This window comes from Sminthopsis crassicaudata, chromosome 1, assembly GCF_048593235.1.
Source record: "Sminthopsis crassicaudata isolate SCR6 chromosome 1, ASM4859323v1, whole genome shotgun sequence".
Taxonomy (NCBI): domain Eukaryota; kingdom Metazoa; phylum Chordata; class Mammalia; order Dasyuromorphia; family Dasyuridae; genus Sminthopsis; species Sminthopsis crassicaudata.
Window position 1 is genome coordinate 540,912,452 of NC_133617.1, and position 18,912 is coordinate 540,931,363.

The window sequence follows — 18,912 nt, forward strand, 5'->3', positions numbered from 1 at the left end:
GGAGAAAAATTTAAGTAACCATCTTTCCATTTTAGATGCCCAAGGAAACTGATAGCTATATATAAACATACCTTCCTTGAATATGAAGAAAAAGAGGCAGAATGACAACGAGATTCTAAGTTACAAAACATCAAGCTTTTAAATACCAATTAATATAACTAATGAGATTGAATAGGAATGGAGACTGGTGGCAATTACCACTGCTACTGCTCGTCTCTTGTTGCTTCAACTTCCTTTGCTGGATGGTAAAACATGGTACACTCACATAAATGGGACTGAATGAAAAACTGGAGCATATATTCATTTCAAATACGAGAGGTATTACATCCAGAGAATTATTCCTCATAGATCCATCAATGAAGCTAAGAAATCACCTTATTGTTATTAGCCAAGTTGGCTTACTTCCACTGGCAGAGAATCAGGCATTTTTCTACTTTCTAATATGGGAACAAAAGGCACACTGCCCCCAAGGGTGAAGATGACATACTGAGACCAGCACAAGACTTGCTACTACTACTTACCAGGCAGCAGCAGCTAACACTGGAGTTACAATATTAATGCAGAATGCACTAAAAGGCTGAAAGGTTCTAATTAAGCCTGCTTTTCTTCAAGTACCAGCACTTAAGAATTTTTTTTAATTGTTCAAGTTTATTGTTTTTCTGTCTGGATTAACTAACAGAATTATAATTGGTACTATTTCAGCTAATTTATTATAGGTGAAATAAGTTTTTGTGGGTTAGCCTTTGAACCTAACCATGATTTATACCAATGTTCCAATGAGAAATTATTTCCAGATTTCAAGCAACTAACAAAGGATACTTTAGAATAGTGGGTTAGCAAACTATGGTCCACCAGCCAAATCCCACCTGCCCCCTATTTTGTGAGGCCCATGAGATAAGAAGGGTTTCTACATTTTTTTTAAATGAAAAAAATTTCTAAACGAACAAAATATAAAAATCATTTTTAGCTCAATCATACAAAAACAGATGGTGGCCCAATTTTTGGTGAGTTATAGATTATTAAACTCTGCTTTAGAATACAACTCTTTTTTAGAATATAAACTCCATGAGGACAGAGAAGCTTCATTTTATCTTTCTATCCCCAGTGAGTAGCACAGTGCTTGGCACATAGTATAGCAGATATTTAATAAATGCTTATGAATTGATTAGGGGAAAGAAAAGAAAGCTAAGAGTCCTCTAGCATCTTCTGAAATCTTCACTATTGATATCTATGATCTTTTTAATGGGTTTTCAATAATCCACACCATTCAAACAAAAGATTTCTAAAGTATAGCATAGATAATTTTAGACATGTCTTATTTAAATTTATTTTCTTAATTTACAAATTTGTATCTTATGTGATAAAGTTGCCTCAAGTTCCAAGAATAAAATATTAAACTGTTAATTCATAAAATATTTAACTATCAACTAAAAATGTTAATGTAAAAATAAGTGCCTAGAAACATGCTCTATTTCACAATCCTTTTGAAAATAAAATGAATAGAGAATAACATACACTTCTGTTTACTTCTGGGTTGTAGGTATTTCTTTCAATATCTTGTAGGTTCTTTAGTCTAATGAATCTTTCAGGGTCATAGCACTTCAAAGAAACTTAAAAATTCTGCTATGTATCTCTATTTTGCTCAAAGGTATGACTTTTACAGTGATAATTTTTAAAAAGTTGACCGGTATTTGAATGAATAATATTTTACCCTGGTGACTGAAAAGCATGGTAGATTTACTAACAATTTTCAAGAAGACCTAGCTCTCAACCAAAATGATCCTGAAAGAACTAAAAGGAGTGACTGATAAATTAGGACTAGGATTCTTTTGGTTGTTCTTATCCAGGTCTTCCATATTCTCCCAAAGAGCCCTTTGTGGTTATCTGTATTTTAAAGCATGCCTCATTTAGCCTATATACAGCATAATCAATAATCACCACAGAAAGTCATCATACAAAAATGGTTCTCTCAACCTATAAACAGATATAAATTAATAGAATAATCTAAACCTAAATTATCGTTCTGAGAAGGCATAGAACAAATATACTAGAGATGATTTTGGGGGGGAAATTAGCAATATAGGCTTAAATTTAATTGTTTCTTCAGCAAAATTTGACCTAATATTGATAAGAGAATAAAGTTTGACAGAATTCTATGACAGTAGCTATCAATTTCTTAATTCTTTCTAATTACCTCTAGCTTCAATAATATTTTTCAAATAGAAAGGCTATGTTTCAGTCATTAAAATTCACTGCCTTTTAGCTGTTTTCTCACTAATATGGAAATGCTCCCCATAAGATTCTGAGAAAGTCCATCTATCTTACCTGCCTTATTACATTGCCTTATCATCTTTGGAGGGTCATTTAATTATATTAATTATAATTATAATAATTATATTATATATATAATATATTATATTATTAATATTATTATATACATAATAATATTAATAATATATAATATAGATAATATATAATAATATAATATATATGATTATATTAATTATATTATAATTATATTAATTATAATAAAACTATAACTTACATATATAGTAAATTTACAGTTTTCAAAGAAAAAAATTTATCATTTGATTCTCAGAAAAAAACTATAAAGGCAGGTTTTATCATCTTAATTTTACAGATGAGTAAATTGAGGCTTAAAGAACTCAAAAGACTTAGTGGCAGAGTAACATTGCTAGTCAGATCTTTTGAGTATCAGGCAATGCTATTTTCACTACATGTAAGATGTTTGTATGACTATATGTGTATGTCTTTGCAAACATCACTAAATTAATTAAATAAGTTCATATGCCTTAGCTGTTTCCCTAAGTCTGAGATTCATATCTCCACCTGTGAAAATGATATTTTCTCCCTGATTTAACAACAGTGCCTCAAACTTAATATGCCAAAAATAGGGACCATTATATTTCTGCTACAAATAATGTTAGCTAACATTTATATACCATCTCCTATGTGGCAGGAGCTGTGCTAAGTGCTTTACAATTATTATTTCATTTGATCCTCACAGAAACTTTGGGAGGTAGATGCTATTATTATCACCATTTTGCAGATGAGGTGACTAAGCAAACTAAGGTTAAGTGAATTGCCCAAGGTCACATAGCCATAAAGTATCTGAGGTTATCTTTGAACTCAGGTCTTTGTGACTCCAAGCCTAATACTCTAATTACTTTGCCACCTAGCGGCTCAAATTTGCTCATCTTTATGACTTCACTTTTTCTATCAAGGCTTGTTCAGTTTTTTCACCATGTTTGACTCTTCATAGCCCCATTTGGGGTTTTCTTGACTAAAGTAAATTTCCATTCCTTCTCCAGCTTTACAGATGAGAAAACTTAGGCAAACAGGATGACTTGCCCAGAATGACACATGTTTGAGGCTAGATTTGTACTCAGGTCTTCCTGACTCTAGTTCAGATGCTCATATCATGATTCTATCATAGAGCTTTCAAGGAGCTATCTCTTCTATGGGTAGTACAGCCTCCAGAAACTCTGCCATTTCTGAATTTTTCTTCTCCTCCATCTAGCATACGTAATCACTTCAATTCAAAGCAGTCATTAAGTGAGCCAGTCATTGTGTTAGGTACTAGAGATTAATTAGATATAAACAACTAGAAATTAATGACCAAAATTAAACATATTCTGAACTTAAGGCTTATAGTTTAACAACCAGCTGTGTACCTTACTGAAACTTACTGAAACATTGATTTTCCTTAAGTGTAGGCAATGTTATCTCTGTTCAAACTCTTCAATAGCTTTCTATTCCAAATGATATTCAGAATTTTTTTGCATAGTTATTCAAAGGCCTTCCACAATCTGGGACTGTTCTACTGTTTTAGTTTTTTGTCCCTTGTCAGTTTTACTTCAGTTAAGTTGAACTATCAACTACATATAACCTGTACTTTCCTACCTGTATGATTTTATTCATGATTTTCCTAGTGCCTAAAAGAACTTCATCTTGCTGTATGCCAGCCTCCCAACCCCAAACTGAGGAAATCTTATTTATCTTTTTAAAGCCCAACTCAAAAAACATTTATGTGCTGTAATTCAACCTTGACCCTCTCTCCTTCAGGGAAAAATACCTTCTCCCACACTACACTTCAGACAGTATTGTTTTCATTTTTTAGACATTATTTTGGGTGAGTTATTTATGAATACATTTCTCTACCATTTATAACTTATATAGTATCAGGAAAATGAGATTAGCTAAGTCTATCTTTCCAGGAATGAAGCAAAATATTCTGTATACCATTGGTGCTTAGTATATGTTTGATGAGTTGAATTAAACTTGGAAATTCAGTGTATTTTCTAAAACTTTTTTTTGCAAACATATTTCTCTTGTGATATGTAACAAATATATTTATAGTAACTGGCAGGAAAAAATACGTAAACAAAACCTATAGTTATCAGAATGCCTCTGTATTTTAAAGCAACTAATTAAGTAAGCTATGTTCTCAGTCTTATCCCCTCTAAATCTTCCTAAGAAATCAGGTGTCTCAAAGCTAGATGCATCCCACAGATTGGAAGACAAAATATCAATTGGCAAGAATTTAAGCAAGTGAATAAAAATTATAGTATTAAAGTCATTAGTATAAAATACAACATTATAGTAACTTACATATGACAATTAAGAAACACGACTAGATATTAAGTCTAAAGTAACAGCTAACTATTGAAAACAAATGAAAAAGTTTTGATTCTACTGCTTACAAAGATGTATTTTTAAAAATCACCTCAAAATATTATCATATTATTGTTCTCAATGATTTTTCTGAAATAACTAGCTTTGTAAGAATTATTTTGCAAGCCAAACTGTATGTCTCTAAAAAAATTTCCATTTAAGATTTTACCATTTTTATGTTACTTGCATTTTCCTATTTTGTTGAGCTATAATTCTCCAAATGTGGAGTTAAGTATAAATACCATTAATATCTAAAATCAATTAATATCTAAATCAAAGGGATTTTTAATCTGAGATTTGTAAATTCTTTTTCCCCTAATATTTTGATAATTGTCTTTCAGTATAATTATTTCCCCTTGTAATCCAGAGACAGTATTTATTTGGAAACATTATTCTGATCATTGGTCCAAGACCTTCAGACTGTCAAAGGGACCCATGTCACAAAAAAGTTAGGAGCCCCAAAATTATTCCAATGGAAAATAATCACATTTGTCAGATTGACAAAGAACAGCTCAGACATGACAGATGATTTAGTAAACATGTCACAACACAATTATTTAATATAGAACTATTGAAGAAAGGATAAAATAATTGTCACCATAGTTCTAGGATTCATGGTATCCTGGGGTTTCTCCAAGACAGATGGCAGGAAGGGCCTGATGCTCGGAAAGGAAATGAAATCTCTCTATTTTGAGCAATTTGGAAAATGTAATATAAAAGGCTTCAGGTCACTTCATTTCCTTAATTCTAAAAAGGTGACAAGAATCAGGAAAGAAACAAATATTATGTAGTGGTAAAGAAACAATCTATATTGTTTCTGATTTACCCGAAGGATGGGCAATCAAAATTAGGTGAGTGCAACTGTATAAAACTATCTTTTTTCCCAATTCAAATGAGCTTATTCTTATTTTTTTTAACTTTCCAGACACCATGAAAAATATCTTCTTCAATATCACTAACATTAGATGCTGAAGAACAGTTTTTATTTTCTTTAGAGAAAAAAAAAACAACATATCCAATGAAGTATAAAGACCAACAAGGAAATGAAAAGTAATTCCTATCTAAGTAATGAATGTTTCATCAAACTGACAGGTAGGTTTAATGCTTATTTCTGAAATCTTCACAATCTGAGTATGTTGATAAATTTAAGGAATGGGTAAAAAAACATTTACAAATTTTGTTCATTTTGCATATATTGGAAAAGAGAAAATACTTTTGTGAAGCACAATTCTCCTTTGAGAGTTTTTCAGGTTTAATTGTAAGTACAATGTACTTTGCTTCCCTGGGACCTCTACATTTGACTATTACTGCTGCTATAAGCAGCCTGAAAGAAAAAAAGCATAAAGAAATATTTTAGCAACAAAAAATACATAAAAGAAATTTTTCATGCTTAGAAAATATGGTTGAAAATTTAATTTTACTGAATATTAGACCAACACAAGCCTTACAAATGAACACCTCCTTATTGCTAATTTTGAGCTATTTTACTTTCACTTAAAAAAGTAATTCTAGAAAAACTCATCTGAACAGTATAAAGCTCTTGATATTTTAAAACATTTTGGAATAATTATTTTGATGGGAGCTCTTGACAGTTAAATGATTCTGTTAAATGAATGTTATAGAAGACACATAATGATTTTTAGTGAAATATTGAATTTAACTAAAAATGAAGAAAACCAGTCATAAGCATGATGGGTGTATTTCAATAATAATATCTTGCTTATAAAGCTCAATATATAATGTATTTTTTCCATACTAATCATGCCATCAACTATAGGTCATATATACATTTCTAATACCAGGGTTCCACATGTTATGTTGACTTTCTGTTTTTGTTATTGTTTGATTGTCTGGGAACCCAATAAAAACATCTCCAACTCTGCCCAAAAGTAATTTTTATGCTTTTTTTCTGCTATTAAGAAGTAAATGGAACTATCTGCCTATTCTGGAATATTCCCAGTTCTATTTCTTTTTTGTTATTGTTGTTGTTCTTTTTCTCTCATTTGTTCCAATTTGATTCCAAGAAAAATGTTCACAAAAGTGCCAAATGGTTGCCATGCTGGCTTTTAAATAATCCTCGTATTAGCTTTTTAAAAAAATTACTTATAGACTGTAAGACAACATCAAGCTATATTCTTGTAACAACCTCTGGAAATAAATATTAAAATAATAGAACTCTCATCACTTATTTCCCCTTTTTACTATATGCCAATGTATGAGCAAATGGGCTATTTTTTTCCACATACAGCTGAAATTGTTCTTACAAAATTTTGTTTTGAGAGAAAAAGGGAGGAAAAATGGAGAGTACTTTCCCTGTCTACACTGATTCTAACATAGCTTTACAATGAAATTTTACACAATTTTATGCTTCTTCCAAACCATATTTTACTTTGTTCTTCAAGACCATAATCTTCCCTGTGCCAGAAATGGCAGACCCTTTACCTGTGGTAATTCTTTAGTGCCCAAATAAAATTTCTTTTGTGCAGGTATTATAGATCTCTGAGCCAAAAGTAATTCTCTGAATTCTCTCAGCACTCTGAATCTTTCTTACATTTATTCAAATTGTATTTTGTGTGATATTTATTTATGCACATGTCTAATTTCTCTAGAAAGGTAAGCTTTGTAAAATGTAAGTTTTCTTCAGGGCAGAACTAGTATCCTACTTATCACTGCCTCTACCGCTGGATAAGGCACAGCATTCTGCACATATCATATGCTTAATGAATATTTTTACTTAACTCCATTCATGATGGATAGTATTTCTTGATGTACAAATAGCCTCTGCTATGGGAAAGTGTTTTTTAATGCAATTGTAATTTTCCATTTTTTTAAATAAGCATGACAGCTCAAGATACATTACAAACTACATGTTACTCAGAAAGTTACATGAAAAGGATCACAGAAGTTTTTTGTTGCAAATGATAGGGGAAAAGAGAAGGTAATTTGGAGGGTTATTAGCATAAGATTTTACTGGAAAAGGCTCTAAGTCTTGTTATATGGGGTCATTTACTAATCACAGGTGGGTAAACTCACTCACACTAGTTCACTTAGAAGATACTCTGCAGTACTTTACACTTTTTCCTGCTTAAAGACACAGCTGCTCTTAATAATTATCTTTTCTCCTTGGTGCAAAGAGATTATTTATCCTAAGCCTGCTGACATTCGCAGGAGTTTTAGCTTTCTCCACTGAAAATGTAGATGATTGAAAGGATATTGCTAACACCTGCATAAGAAATTCAATGACTCCATGGTATGTAAATTTAATTATTTTCTTTTTTCCATGGTTTTTTAAAAAACATTTTTGAGCTTCAGAAAAGTCCTAGCAGCATCTTTTCATTTAAAAGTGGTTCAGTGGTTCATTGAACAGGCTGACACACGATTTCATAGGGGGGAGGGGAGGAAAGCTGTACCTTTAATCTAATTTGTGCTTTCAATTCCCAGCTAATGTATCTGGGGAACCTGATGTCTGCATTTACTAAGAGACATCTGTAATGCATAGAGCCAAGCCCTCTGCAATTTCATGAAGCATAGGTGAAAAATTAGTCTAGATTCTTGCAGCTGCTATGCAACATAGCAGAGATTTATCAATTTCTCCATATACTCACAGATGTAGAAATATTCCCGGCCTGGCCTGAACTCAAATCCTAGAGAGAAGGGAGTGAAGAGCTGGAATTTTTCAGAAAATTTCAGTGGTCCATTTGGAGAATGAGGTCGATTACATTCCCACCTCTTGAACCCTTTGGAGGTGTGATCACAAGAGTTATAGCCATCAAAGTTCACCATGTATAGGACATAGCGTTCTGTCTTATCTTCAGGGACTGAGTCCTCATAGTGAGGGCAGAACACATCCAGGTAGTCATTAATACAGACATCGATGTGGTAGTCACCTCTCTGGAATCTAAGAAAGAAGGAGAAAAAGATCAGATTATTCATAGGCAAAGAGCTGCCCATCCAGAGGTATCATATTACACAGTGGAGTCACTTTGCTATGGTTAGGTTAAGGGACAGAATTAGTACTCTAATTATAGTACTGTTATTGTATGAGATTATTGAGCTGTGTATAGGGATTTGTATGCATCATGATTTGAGCTACTATGTATTCAAATTCAAGTAATCGTAAACTATTATAATGGGGTTTTACTCTAGCTTACCCAGTATGCAACATTAGTATTACATTTAAAGTTTTAAATGTTCAAGTTCTTGAGTTAATTGTGTAATAACTGTAGTCAATTTTCAATAATCTGCATTAACAAAATGACAGGAAAAGAAAGAATTGCATACACAAATAAATCATAAACCTCATTTTAATTCATTAACCATGTTCTCCCTGCCTTATATCCCTTTCAAACTGAATTTTAAAAGTACACAATACTCTTCTTCCTTCCTTTTTCTAACATTTAAAAAAACATGAGGCAGTGCAAAGAAAAAAAAAAACACTTCATTTTGAGTTGGTAAATTAATTTTTCTCAGAATGAGGCTTTAGAAGATTTATCATAAAAGAAAGCTGTTGCTAAAAACAACAATAAGATCATGGTTCAAAAACAAAGCAAACAAAAATCCAGAATTGGAGAGTTGAAAGTAACTCCAAAAAGTTATCTAGTTCAACCTTCTATCCAAAGCAGGAGTTCATTCTTCAAAATCCTTTAAAAGTTCAGCCTCTTGCCTAAACACATTTAGAAATGGATAACAACATTTTGAGATATAGACTGTTCCATAGTTGGAAGGATCAGATTATAAAGTTATTCATTATATACAACTAAAATATATGTTCTCTATGCAACTCATTTGATTGGCTCTACTTTTCACTTCAAAAATGATAACAATATATCTCTATTTTCTCTTCTCCAAGATATACTTTCAAATATATTATAACATTACTATATCATTTTTCTATGAAGAACATACAATTCTGTTCCTCAAATGATATCATTTTCAGAGTCTTTACCATGTTGATGCCTTTCGTTTCTACACATTCAGCTTATCAATGTTCCTCTTAAAGTAAAGTGACAACCATTTCTTGGAACATATAAAATTAAATGGAAAGGGAAATTCAGCAAATAGAAAGGAGAAAAATCATAGATATAAAAATCAACTGCTATTTTGCACCAAACAAATAAAATCGGAGGCAGATCAATAACATTACTTTCTAAATTCTATTCTCAAATGTAAAACTATTAGTTGATAAAAATCTTATTGCTGTTCATCACCTGTGATTTTCAGAATAATCACACTTTAACTTAAAAGAAGCGAAAAATCATAGACATTTACAACTGGGAAGAAAATTTAAAATTATCCAGATCAACATTCTCAATTTACAGACAAGAAAACTGTGGTCCTGAGATTATTATTTAATTGACTCAACATCACAAAAAATTAAGTGACAAAATCAGGAATAAAACTCAAATCTTCTGGTTTCAAATCTAACATCTCCATCACATCAATTCTTCAGTTATTAAATAGTAAAATTTATCTCTCTAGGTCTTCCTCTTTAAAAAATAAAAACAAAAGCAACCTTCCTTCACTAGGCTGCATCTATTTCCTTGCTGCACAGATATTGGACTATTGATATTTATATTTACAGCTGTCCTCTGATTATTTCATTTATTATTGGCAAGATGCTTTGTCAAGATGCAAAGAAAGTCCATGATGCTTTTAAAAGATTTTTAAAAAGCAATGTAACACTGTTGCCAAAATATAAATAGGAGATGCTGCAATATTCAGCTAAAAAGATGATGGGATATGAATCATCAGCACACAGAATAATTTGACAGTTCTGAATGAATGCCATAGGAGAGATGCAGCATTGTCCAGATGCACTTTGTATTATCATAATTTTTATTTAGGTTGTTGTTGATGACAGTTTAAAAAAATCGATTGGTGATTTCTATCACTCATAATCCCTAGCTGTGTATTACTGAAAAATTGGAAAAGTAAAATAGATTCTCCAAATGTTTGGATCAGTCCAAGACAAGAAAGGATCTTCAAGAGAGGTTAGAGACCCCATTTTTTATTTCACAAACTGTCACAAATATTTTATATTACCTATTTCATTCTTTTCCCAATACACTAAAATGTCAGTATTCTTTCATGTGACAAATATAACTGATCCATCTCATTGTTAGGTTTTCCAGTTAGGTATTTTTAAGTACATGTTGCTTCTTCTTCCTACTCTTTCCCTTTCCCTTCTCCTCTTCCTCTTCTTTCACAATCCAGGTACTAATTGTACCTTAGACTAATGGTAGTTACCAATGAAACTTTTATTCACATACAGTTTTCAGAGTGCAGAAGACCATTTTTTTTAGTTATGACTCACACAGGAATTTGTTGTGCTTGACTCTGAATATCTGCTATGAGGATTTTCTTTCCAGTGGAAGACAAGGAAAAACTGATTTTCATTCACTAGAAAAAAGTTATTTAAGTCTTAAAAAATAATATCTTCCTATTTGATCACTCTGTCTCAAGCCTCTCCCTAATCCACCTTATAACTATCAAGATAATTTCCCTAAAGCACAGATCTGAAAATATTATCACTCTGCTCAATAAATCCAGTGATTCCCTATTACCTCTAGGATTAAATTTAAACTTCTCTGTCTGTCATTTAGTGTTCTTCACAATCTGGAACCTCCTTTTCTTTTTGGTTTCTTGTACCTTACTTCTCTTCATATAACTCTATAGTTCAGATATAATGTTTTGTCACATACAACAGTTCATGTATTAATAAAAAGGATTTTGCATTGCCTCTTTCTCATACCCAAATATTCTCTTTCCTCATCTTGGCCTTTTGAAACTGCTAGTTTTCTTCAAAACTCAGCTAAAACACCACCTCCTACATAAAGCCTCTCTTGATTCCTTTAGCTGGTGGGCCTTTCTTCCCCAAATTATCCTATATTCATTTTGCACATATTTTCTATATTCTTGAATCTACACCTACTATCTCCTCCATTCTAACAAATTCCTTAGGTCTACTTATATCTTTGTATCTCCAGTGTTGATGGTAGTACTCGACACATGTTGGTACGTAATGAGTGCTTATTGATCTGTGGATTAACTGATTTTTAAAAATCATTATTTCTGATGCAGATGACCATACTTTTTCCATTATAAACGCACACTTATGATAGTGATGCAGACAGCAGGAGAATTTTATTTTTAAAAGAAATAATACTAATAAAGTAGGTTTCAAGTTGAGTTACATCATTCTCACTCTCCCTCCAATTTTATATTTTTATTACTTTCCTTGAAGTAATCCTATTTTTATTACACATGTATTTCCTAAGGTCAAAGACAATGACATTTTTCCAGTGAAGATGAAAGATATGGTACCAGTTTATAATGGTTTATACTGGAGCCTTCAAGATGTAGTATGCATAGTGAACATAGGGTTGATCTTAGAGTTAGGAATACCAGTAATCAAATCTTTTATCTGAGAGATATAGATGACTATAGTGAAACCCTTTAACTCTCAGCTCCAATGAAATCATAGGTCTGTACTGAGGGGAAAAAAATCTTGAACTTCACTCGAAATTTCTGGCATATTAATAAAACTATATCAATGGAATCATGTACCAAGGTATTTTGACATGAAACTCTTGAGTGAAATTTTTTATTAATATATAAAGAACATTATTAACATTAAAAAAAAGCTGACACCTTTTCCCCTGTGTTTACATACATATACATACATACGCAGAGAAGAAATATTAGTCTGTCCTAACTATGTTCTTGAATTCTAAACTTATTTTATATAAGGAAGGAGGGGAAGGAAAGAAGAAAATTAAGTACTTATTAAGGGTAAGGATGGTAGAAGGTAGGCTGGCTTAGGCCTCTCTAAAAAATGGAGATTCTAGGAGGATCTCACCTATGGGATGAGGGAAAAGGGAGCTACTTAACAGAGAGACAATACATGGTAATTAGGCTATGGGGATAGTAGGCTTAATATTCTTATTACAGTAGAACTAAATTAAACATCTTCAATTGTAAGACAACTTTCTTTTTCTGAAAAGGAAGTGAAATGGCATTTGATTCACTCAAAGACTAAATAAGTAAGCATTTGAGCAGCTACTGCTGTTTCTAATCTCAGGGTACTTTTCCAATCCTCCCTTTCAATCCCTATCTGTGATACCAAACCTCCAATCTCTATCTATGATACCAAACCAGCCAATATCAAAACTAAATCGGGAATGAATGAATTTGACACCGTTTTTTTTTCACTCTTATTTACAGTTTAATAGTGGAAAACATATTCTTTCTTTAAACAAAATAACTTATTAGCTTCCCTTAAATAAGTACATAGTCATAACTGAAGTAAAAGTGAGGAAGAATAGAATATATTTGCAAACATGTTTTGTAAGAATATGTGAAAAGTAGCAGTCCCTGTTTGTAACAAAACAATCTTCCTCCTCTTTCCCTTCTGCTACTCATGTCTACACAGAATGTAAACCTTATGCTTCCCTAAAGCCTCTCTCACAACAGATGTTCTTTTTGTCATCCTAGAGCGGTTATAGTGGAAACTACATATCTTCAAGGGCAAAATGGGAGATATTAGGACCCACAATGTCCCTAAAATATATTACTTTTGCCATCCTTTCAAAACACATACACATGCAAAAATGCACTATTATCTGATACATACATATACAAAGTAAGGCACTTTACATATATTACCTCATGTGATCCTCACAACAACCCTTAAATTTGATCCAATATTATTACTGGATACTACCAATATTATTATATTCATTTTAGTAATAAGGAAATTGAGAATTAGAGACATTAAGTGATTTGCTTTGAGTCATACATCAAGTAAATTATTCTTTCCCTATGTCATATATTTACTATTTTAAAAGGAAATATTAATTTAATATCACTTAACTTTTCACTACTATAAAGAAACCTAATAGTAAGTAATGCTATGAAGTATCTTGCAAAGATCATTAGGTATTAAGTTGTTTCAATTCACTTGTTTCTATCACCAGAATATACCTAGTTTTATAAAAACAGAATAGTTGGTACCTTTCAGAAAAATCTCAGTAGTAAATTGTAGTAATGTCACCTCTTTATCCTCTGTAAGAAATGCAATGAATTGACAGTTATCTCCCACTCCCCTCCTACCAACTTCAACACCTTATTCCTCCCCAAACATATTTTATACAAACACAACTGTCAAAATATTGTGGACCTAATTTTGTTGCTCTATTTATCCATTAATGCAAATTCAAACACAATCTGAACTTTTTTGTAATTCCAAAATCTGGGCATGAAAGTCTTGAATTCAGTAACTGTAGGTCATTGAAATAAGATATACATCACTAAAGATGTTAAGAATAAAATAATGGCTTTGTAGGCTGGCCCAACTGATTTTTCCTTTTTTAAAAAAAATGCAATATCAAATCTTATTTTGAAAAGTGACTTAACTGGTACTGATTATCCATTATCATAATAATAGATTAAAAAACCAAAATATTTTTATTGCTACTTTCCCCAGACAAACCACATTAGTGATAATATGCTTTTTGTAAATGTACATCACAAAAATAACACCTATCTTAAAAGCAGGTATATTAAATATTTCCTCTTCACTCATCTGAAGTTTATTTTGAAAAACTCCAAAGTGAAAAGAGTTAACATGGCAGAGCCTAACACAAATTGCAGTGGAGATATAGGAAGCTCTATAATTGGTTCTAAACAGATTAGATCAGCCTAAGGCAAATAGTGAATTCTTGGCTTTAAAAATGTGTCAATATCACAAGACTTAACCATGATTGTACAAAAGCAACAAACACAGATCACTTTAAATGCTTTAGTCTAAGAAAAAATAATTAACATTTTGGGACTTAATACATTTTGTTACTATGCCCTCTTCCACAATAGTTAATAAAAAGTTTCTTTCCAGAACCTACAGAGTGATGTCTTTCCTGACAAAACTGCAGTATCTTCCTTCTTCAGTCACCCATAACATTGCATTAAATAATATATTTAACACTGCAGCTGTCATTTAAACTCAGATTTATAGAAAAAAATGAAGAAAAGATCAAAAAGTTTATCCAATTCATCCTGTAAGTTTGGATTAAACCAACTGATACTGTTCAAGAAATGTCAGCCTTGATCAAGCCACCTGCCAAAAGACTTTTCCATAGCCTTTTTGTATTCTATTAGGAGTCCTCAGTCTAGGCCTTGTTTCATAATAACAATAGCTACATTAACAATAATAAACATTATTCACACAAAGACTATTCTGAAGAATAATAACTTAACAGCTCTTAAGTGCCTTAGCATTGCCTAAACATAAAGTGAAGTGTTTATTATGGACAGTTCATGATGAACATTATTATCACCAACTCTACACTTGGCATACATAAATAAATGATAAAACAGTGTAATGTACCTATGACTTAGAAACTCACAGTTTCAGCCCCAGATGTGTCAAAAACTTGTTTGGTAAACAAAAGGAAACCTCTCTCTATCTTACTTTCCTTGTCTAAAAAATGGGATAACTCTTGCTCTATCTAGCTTATTGGCTTTCTGTAAAGTTCAAATTCAGTAATATTTATAAAGTACTTTTTAACTACAGAGAAATACTTAACTTATTATGCCAGATACCTAGACAATATTGAGCTACTTTGTACCAGCTGTTACTTAAAATCACAAAAACCCCACTTAACACATAATTCTGGGGGTGGGAGAAAAAACTTCTTAATAAGCTACTTTTATGGCATATCCCTTTGGTCTTCATTACCACAAAGCAAATATATCCTCAGCAAAAATTCTTTGATGAGACTCAACAAAGAAATAAATTTTCATAACTACATTGTAAATGTAATAAAGTTATCTGTGCTTTGACACAAAATATGAAAACAGCAATATTTAAAAAGAAATATTAGTAATAACTAGAACCTTTCTATTTCGAAACAGTACAAATTGATAAAATATAATGGGTTTAAGGTCAAGAATAGGAGTCAAAAGCATCTTGATTTCAAAGAAGAAAAATAACCATCATAACTGCTATTCTAGCAGTGGTTTAAAAAAAATTCATGCCTAGACTAGGAGAAAACTTAAGTACCTAAGGCAGAGTGAAAGTTCTTCTCTTGTCATTAAGTCCTCTATTCAATTACCATTTATTGGGATAATTAAACACTGAAAAGTGATGCCAGGCTAATTGTTAGATTATGATAATTACATGTCTTTGCTATGCTACAGCTGATCAAAATAAGATGTGGTCCCATGCACTTAGCTAAAGCTGCTCTGTAATCGTTAGACTTCTTTAGAAAGCCTAGTCATTTATTACTAGTTCATTACAAATCAGGCAAAGAAGCTTATTATTTGTAATGCTTTTTCCTCTTCTTTTCTCAACACAATCTGCTGGAATAAGACTCCCAAAAGGTGAAGCCCAAACTTTTGCCTCTGACTGGCTCACTTCCATCACAATTACACAGCCGAGTAACATCAGGCTCCTGTGTCTAAGATAGTTCACTGAACTGCTTCAGAATACCCAGCAGCTACCCATCACATTGGCAGGAAGACCTAAGGCCTCTGTGAACTGTGAAATGTGTCACACTGAGTCACATATAGGGACAATTAATCCTTTGACATCCTGGACCAGTGAATCTTGTTCTAGGGCTGATCAAACTCTTTAGTTCTAGTGTACTTTGCTCTAGTTTGGGACTTTACCCAAGGTTCTACTAACTGCACTCTTAAAAATTTTTAATTGGCCCTAGATCAGTTGTGTATCTTTCCCACGCTAGGAATTCAGGTTCTTGTTTAAAAGTTTAGGACAAGGCTAGAGTAGGTATCTGATTTTTGAAAAGGATATTCCAATCTCAATCTTTGATGGTACTGTTCTCACTTGGAATTTTGGTATCAGGAATGACTGATCTTCCTAGGGTCACTGCCAAAAGCATGGACAACATTCGCTCTCATCACCATGATGGAAGATTTATCCTCAAGAACATTTAACCTCCAATATGATCACCACTGGGCATTGTCCATTATATTCCTACTATGTCAAGCAAAATAAGGTTTTTATTACCTCTGTCAAGAGGCAAAAGTAGAAGTTACGAAGATTTTCTTGAATTAAGCAATAAGATCCAACAAATTTTTAGACTTGTCACTATTCATGGAACTTCTTACAGATTCATGGAATAATTCATTTTCAATCTACAATTTAGCTCTCTTCTACTAATGCCCCCTTTCCCTTTTGTTTCTTAGGAAAATCTCTGAAGATGAAGAATTATGATTATTATTGACTGAACTTGGCTAAATGCTCAATGGAAAAGAAGGCGAATAATGGGAGGCAAGGTAAAGATGGAGGAAGGAAAGAAAGAAAGAAAAAAAATAAGGTCCTTAGTTAGAGAAGGAGGAGTAAGTAGGGCAAAGGGGAAGAATTGTATTTTTCTAAATAAGAATATTGACTATTTCAGAACACTAAAATTAATTCACAAGACTGAGAAAACTGTATATTATCACTCAAGTACTCTGTTATCTCACAATTTCAGCAATGCTTTCACCCAGGAGATAAAATGAAAGGTGTTACAGAAAAGTCACATGCTCTTCTTTACCTTTCTTTTACCCTGGAAAAAAGAATAGATTATGCTATCATTCTTCAAAAATAATAATAAAGTGCATTCTGATGTGATGTCAAAACAATGCTTAAAATGCCTTATTTTACACTAGTATATGTGAAGTTATGATTTTGTATTAGCATTTGTTACTAGCCTCTGGCTAGAAACTCAAGATGGGAGAGGCACTTTAGGAAAACACATAAAAAATGTTTTGTATCACTCAGTAATACTGTTTCCTCACCACATTCATTACAATGATGTTCATTCATATAACTGGGTCCTATATTTACTTTTATGGCCTATACCACAGAAAGTTAGAGGCAAGAAAAAAATGCAATCATAAAAGTAACCCCGAAACTAATTTCTTTTCCCTGAGGGAACATAAGGTGGAAGGAGAAACTTTTTTTTTTTTAAATCAACATTTATTTCCTATAGATAAATCTGGACACTTAAGAGATACTTAAGTATTATAATGGCCTTAACAGCTTAAATACTTGTGTTTTTTGCTGACAGAAAACATTTTCTTCTTTCTTTAAAATAAATTCCACTATCCCACAAATCTATGTTCGGAACAGGATTGCAGTTCAAAGTAAACACACATGACCTTCTTGATCTTAAAAAAAAATTGTCTTGTTTTCATCCCTGATGAAAAGCTCTTGTCCAGTGTGTAGGGTTTCGAGGCACAGTTTTACCAAGAAATGTAAATGATAAATTAAGAGGATGACAAGGGACACCTCCATATTATGGGACACTTCAGCTCATTGATCAAGAAGAAAATAAACTCATTTTTGATTTCTTGCAATATCAGCATGTTGAATCGCTGTTATTGCAGCTTTTATCTCTGTACAGATTTTCATGGCTTTGGGAAGTTAACATTCTAAAGTGGTCCATAATGGAATAAAAGAAAAAGAAAATAGAAACTATGAGTTATTGTGTTAAAGATATTATTTTTATTTTTTCATTAAATTTTAATGCTGATTGATTCTGGTAAAAAATGTTGGAATATTACTCCAAAAGGAACATGAAAATCAGCCTGGCATTCAGAATAAAATCTGCAACTCATCTAAGAAATAATAACATCTGTGATGATATCTTTTTGCTAGATTTATTTATAGAATCTGTTCATAGGACCTTAAATTATTATTTAAATTCAAATAAATAAATTCAAAACAAATATTGATTTTTAAATCAAGAGGGAAATTAGATTTGCAGATGTAGAATAGGAAGTGCATCTTTCAACAAGGTTCCTGGAATGCTAATGTACAAGTTAATATAATATTCCCATGAAAACAATCTCAATTGCTCCCACTCAAGACATATAACATACAGTTCATGTTTTTGAAAAGATTCACAATTACAGCAAAGGCATACCCTAGACATTAGCAGAAAAATTTACATCTTTTATACATATATGCATATTTTAAAAAATAACAAGAGAGCTACCTAGTAATATGCTAGCCATGTGTCTAACATGGAAGACATTGCCTATAGAGCTTAATAAAATGCAGATCCATGATCAGTGTTATTAATTCAGCCAGGAGGCATGTACTGATGTACATAATGAATGAGGAGAACAATTTTCCATCTTGGCAACTCAACTGTTTAATGGATGGAAGGCAAGTAGACTGAAGTTCAAATCCTGCGTCACTCATTATGTATA

The 18,912-nt window shown here is 32.1% G+C and overlaps 1 protein-coding gene across 2 annotated transcripts in view; it reads right to left on the reverse strand.

The window, feature by feature from the left end:
* EFNA5 (ephrin A5) overlaps window positions 1-18,912 on the reverse strand; it is a 314,697-nt gene that overhangs the window by 48,764 nt on the left and 247,021 nt on the right. For both annotated transcript variants that reach the window (XM_074281923.1, XM_074281922.1), the window contains exon 2: window positions 8,301-8,593. In XM_074281923.1, the coding sequence (XP_074138024.1) occupies window positions 8,301-8,593 (293 nt within the window). The remainder of the gene's footprint in view (window positions 1-8,300; window positions 8,594-18,912) is intronic.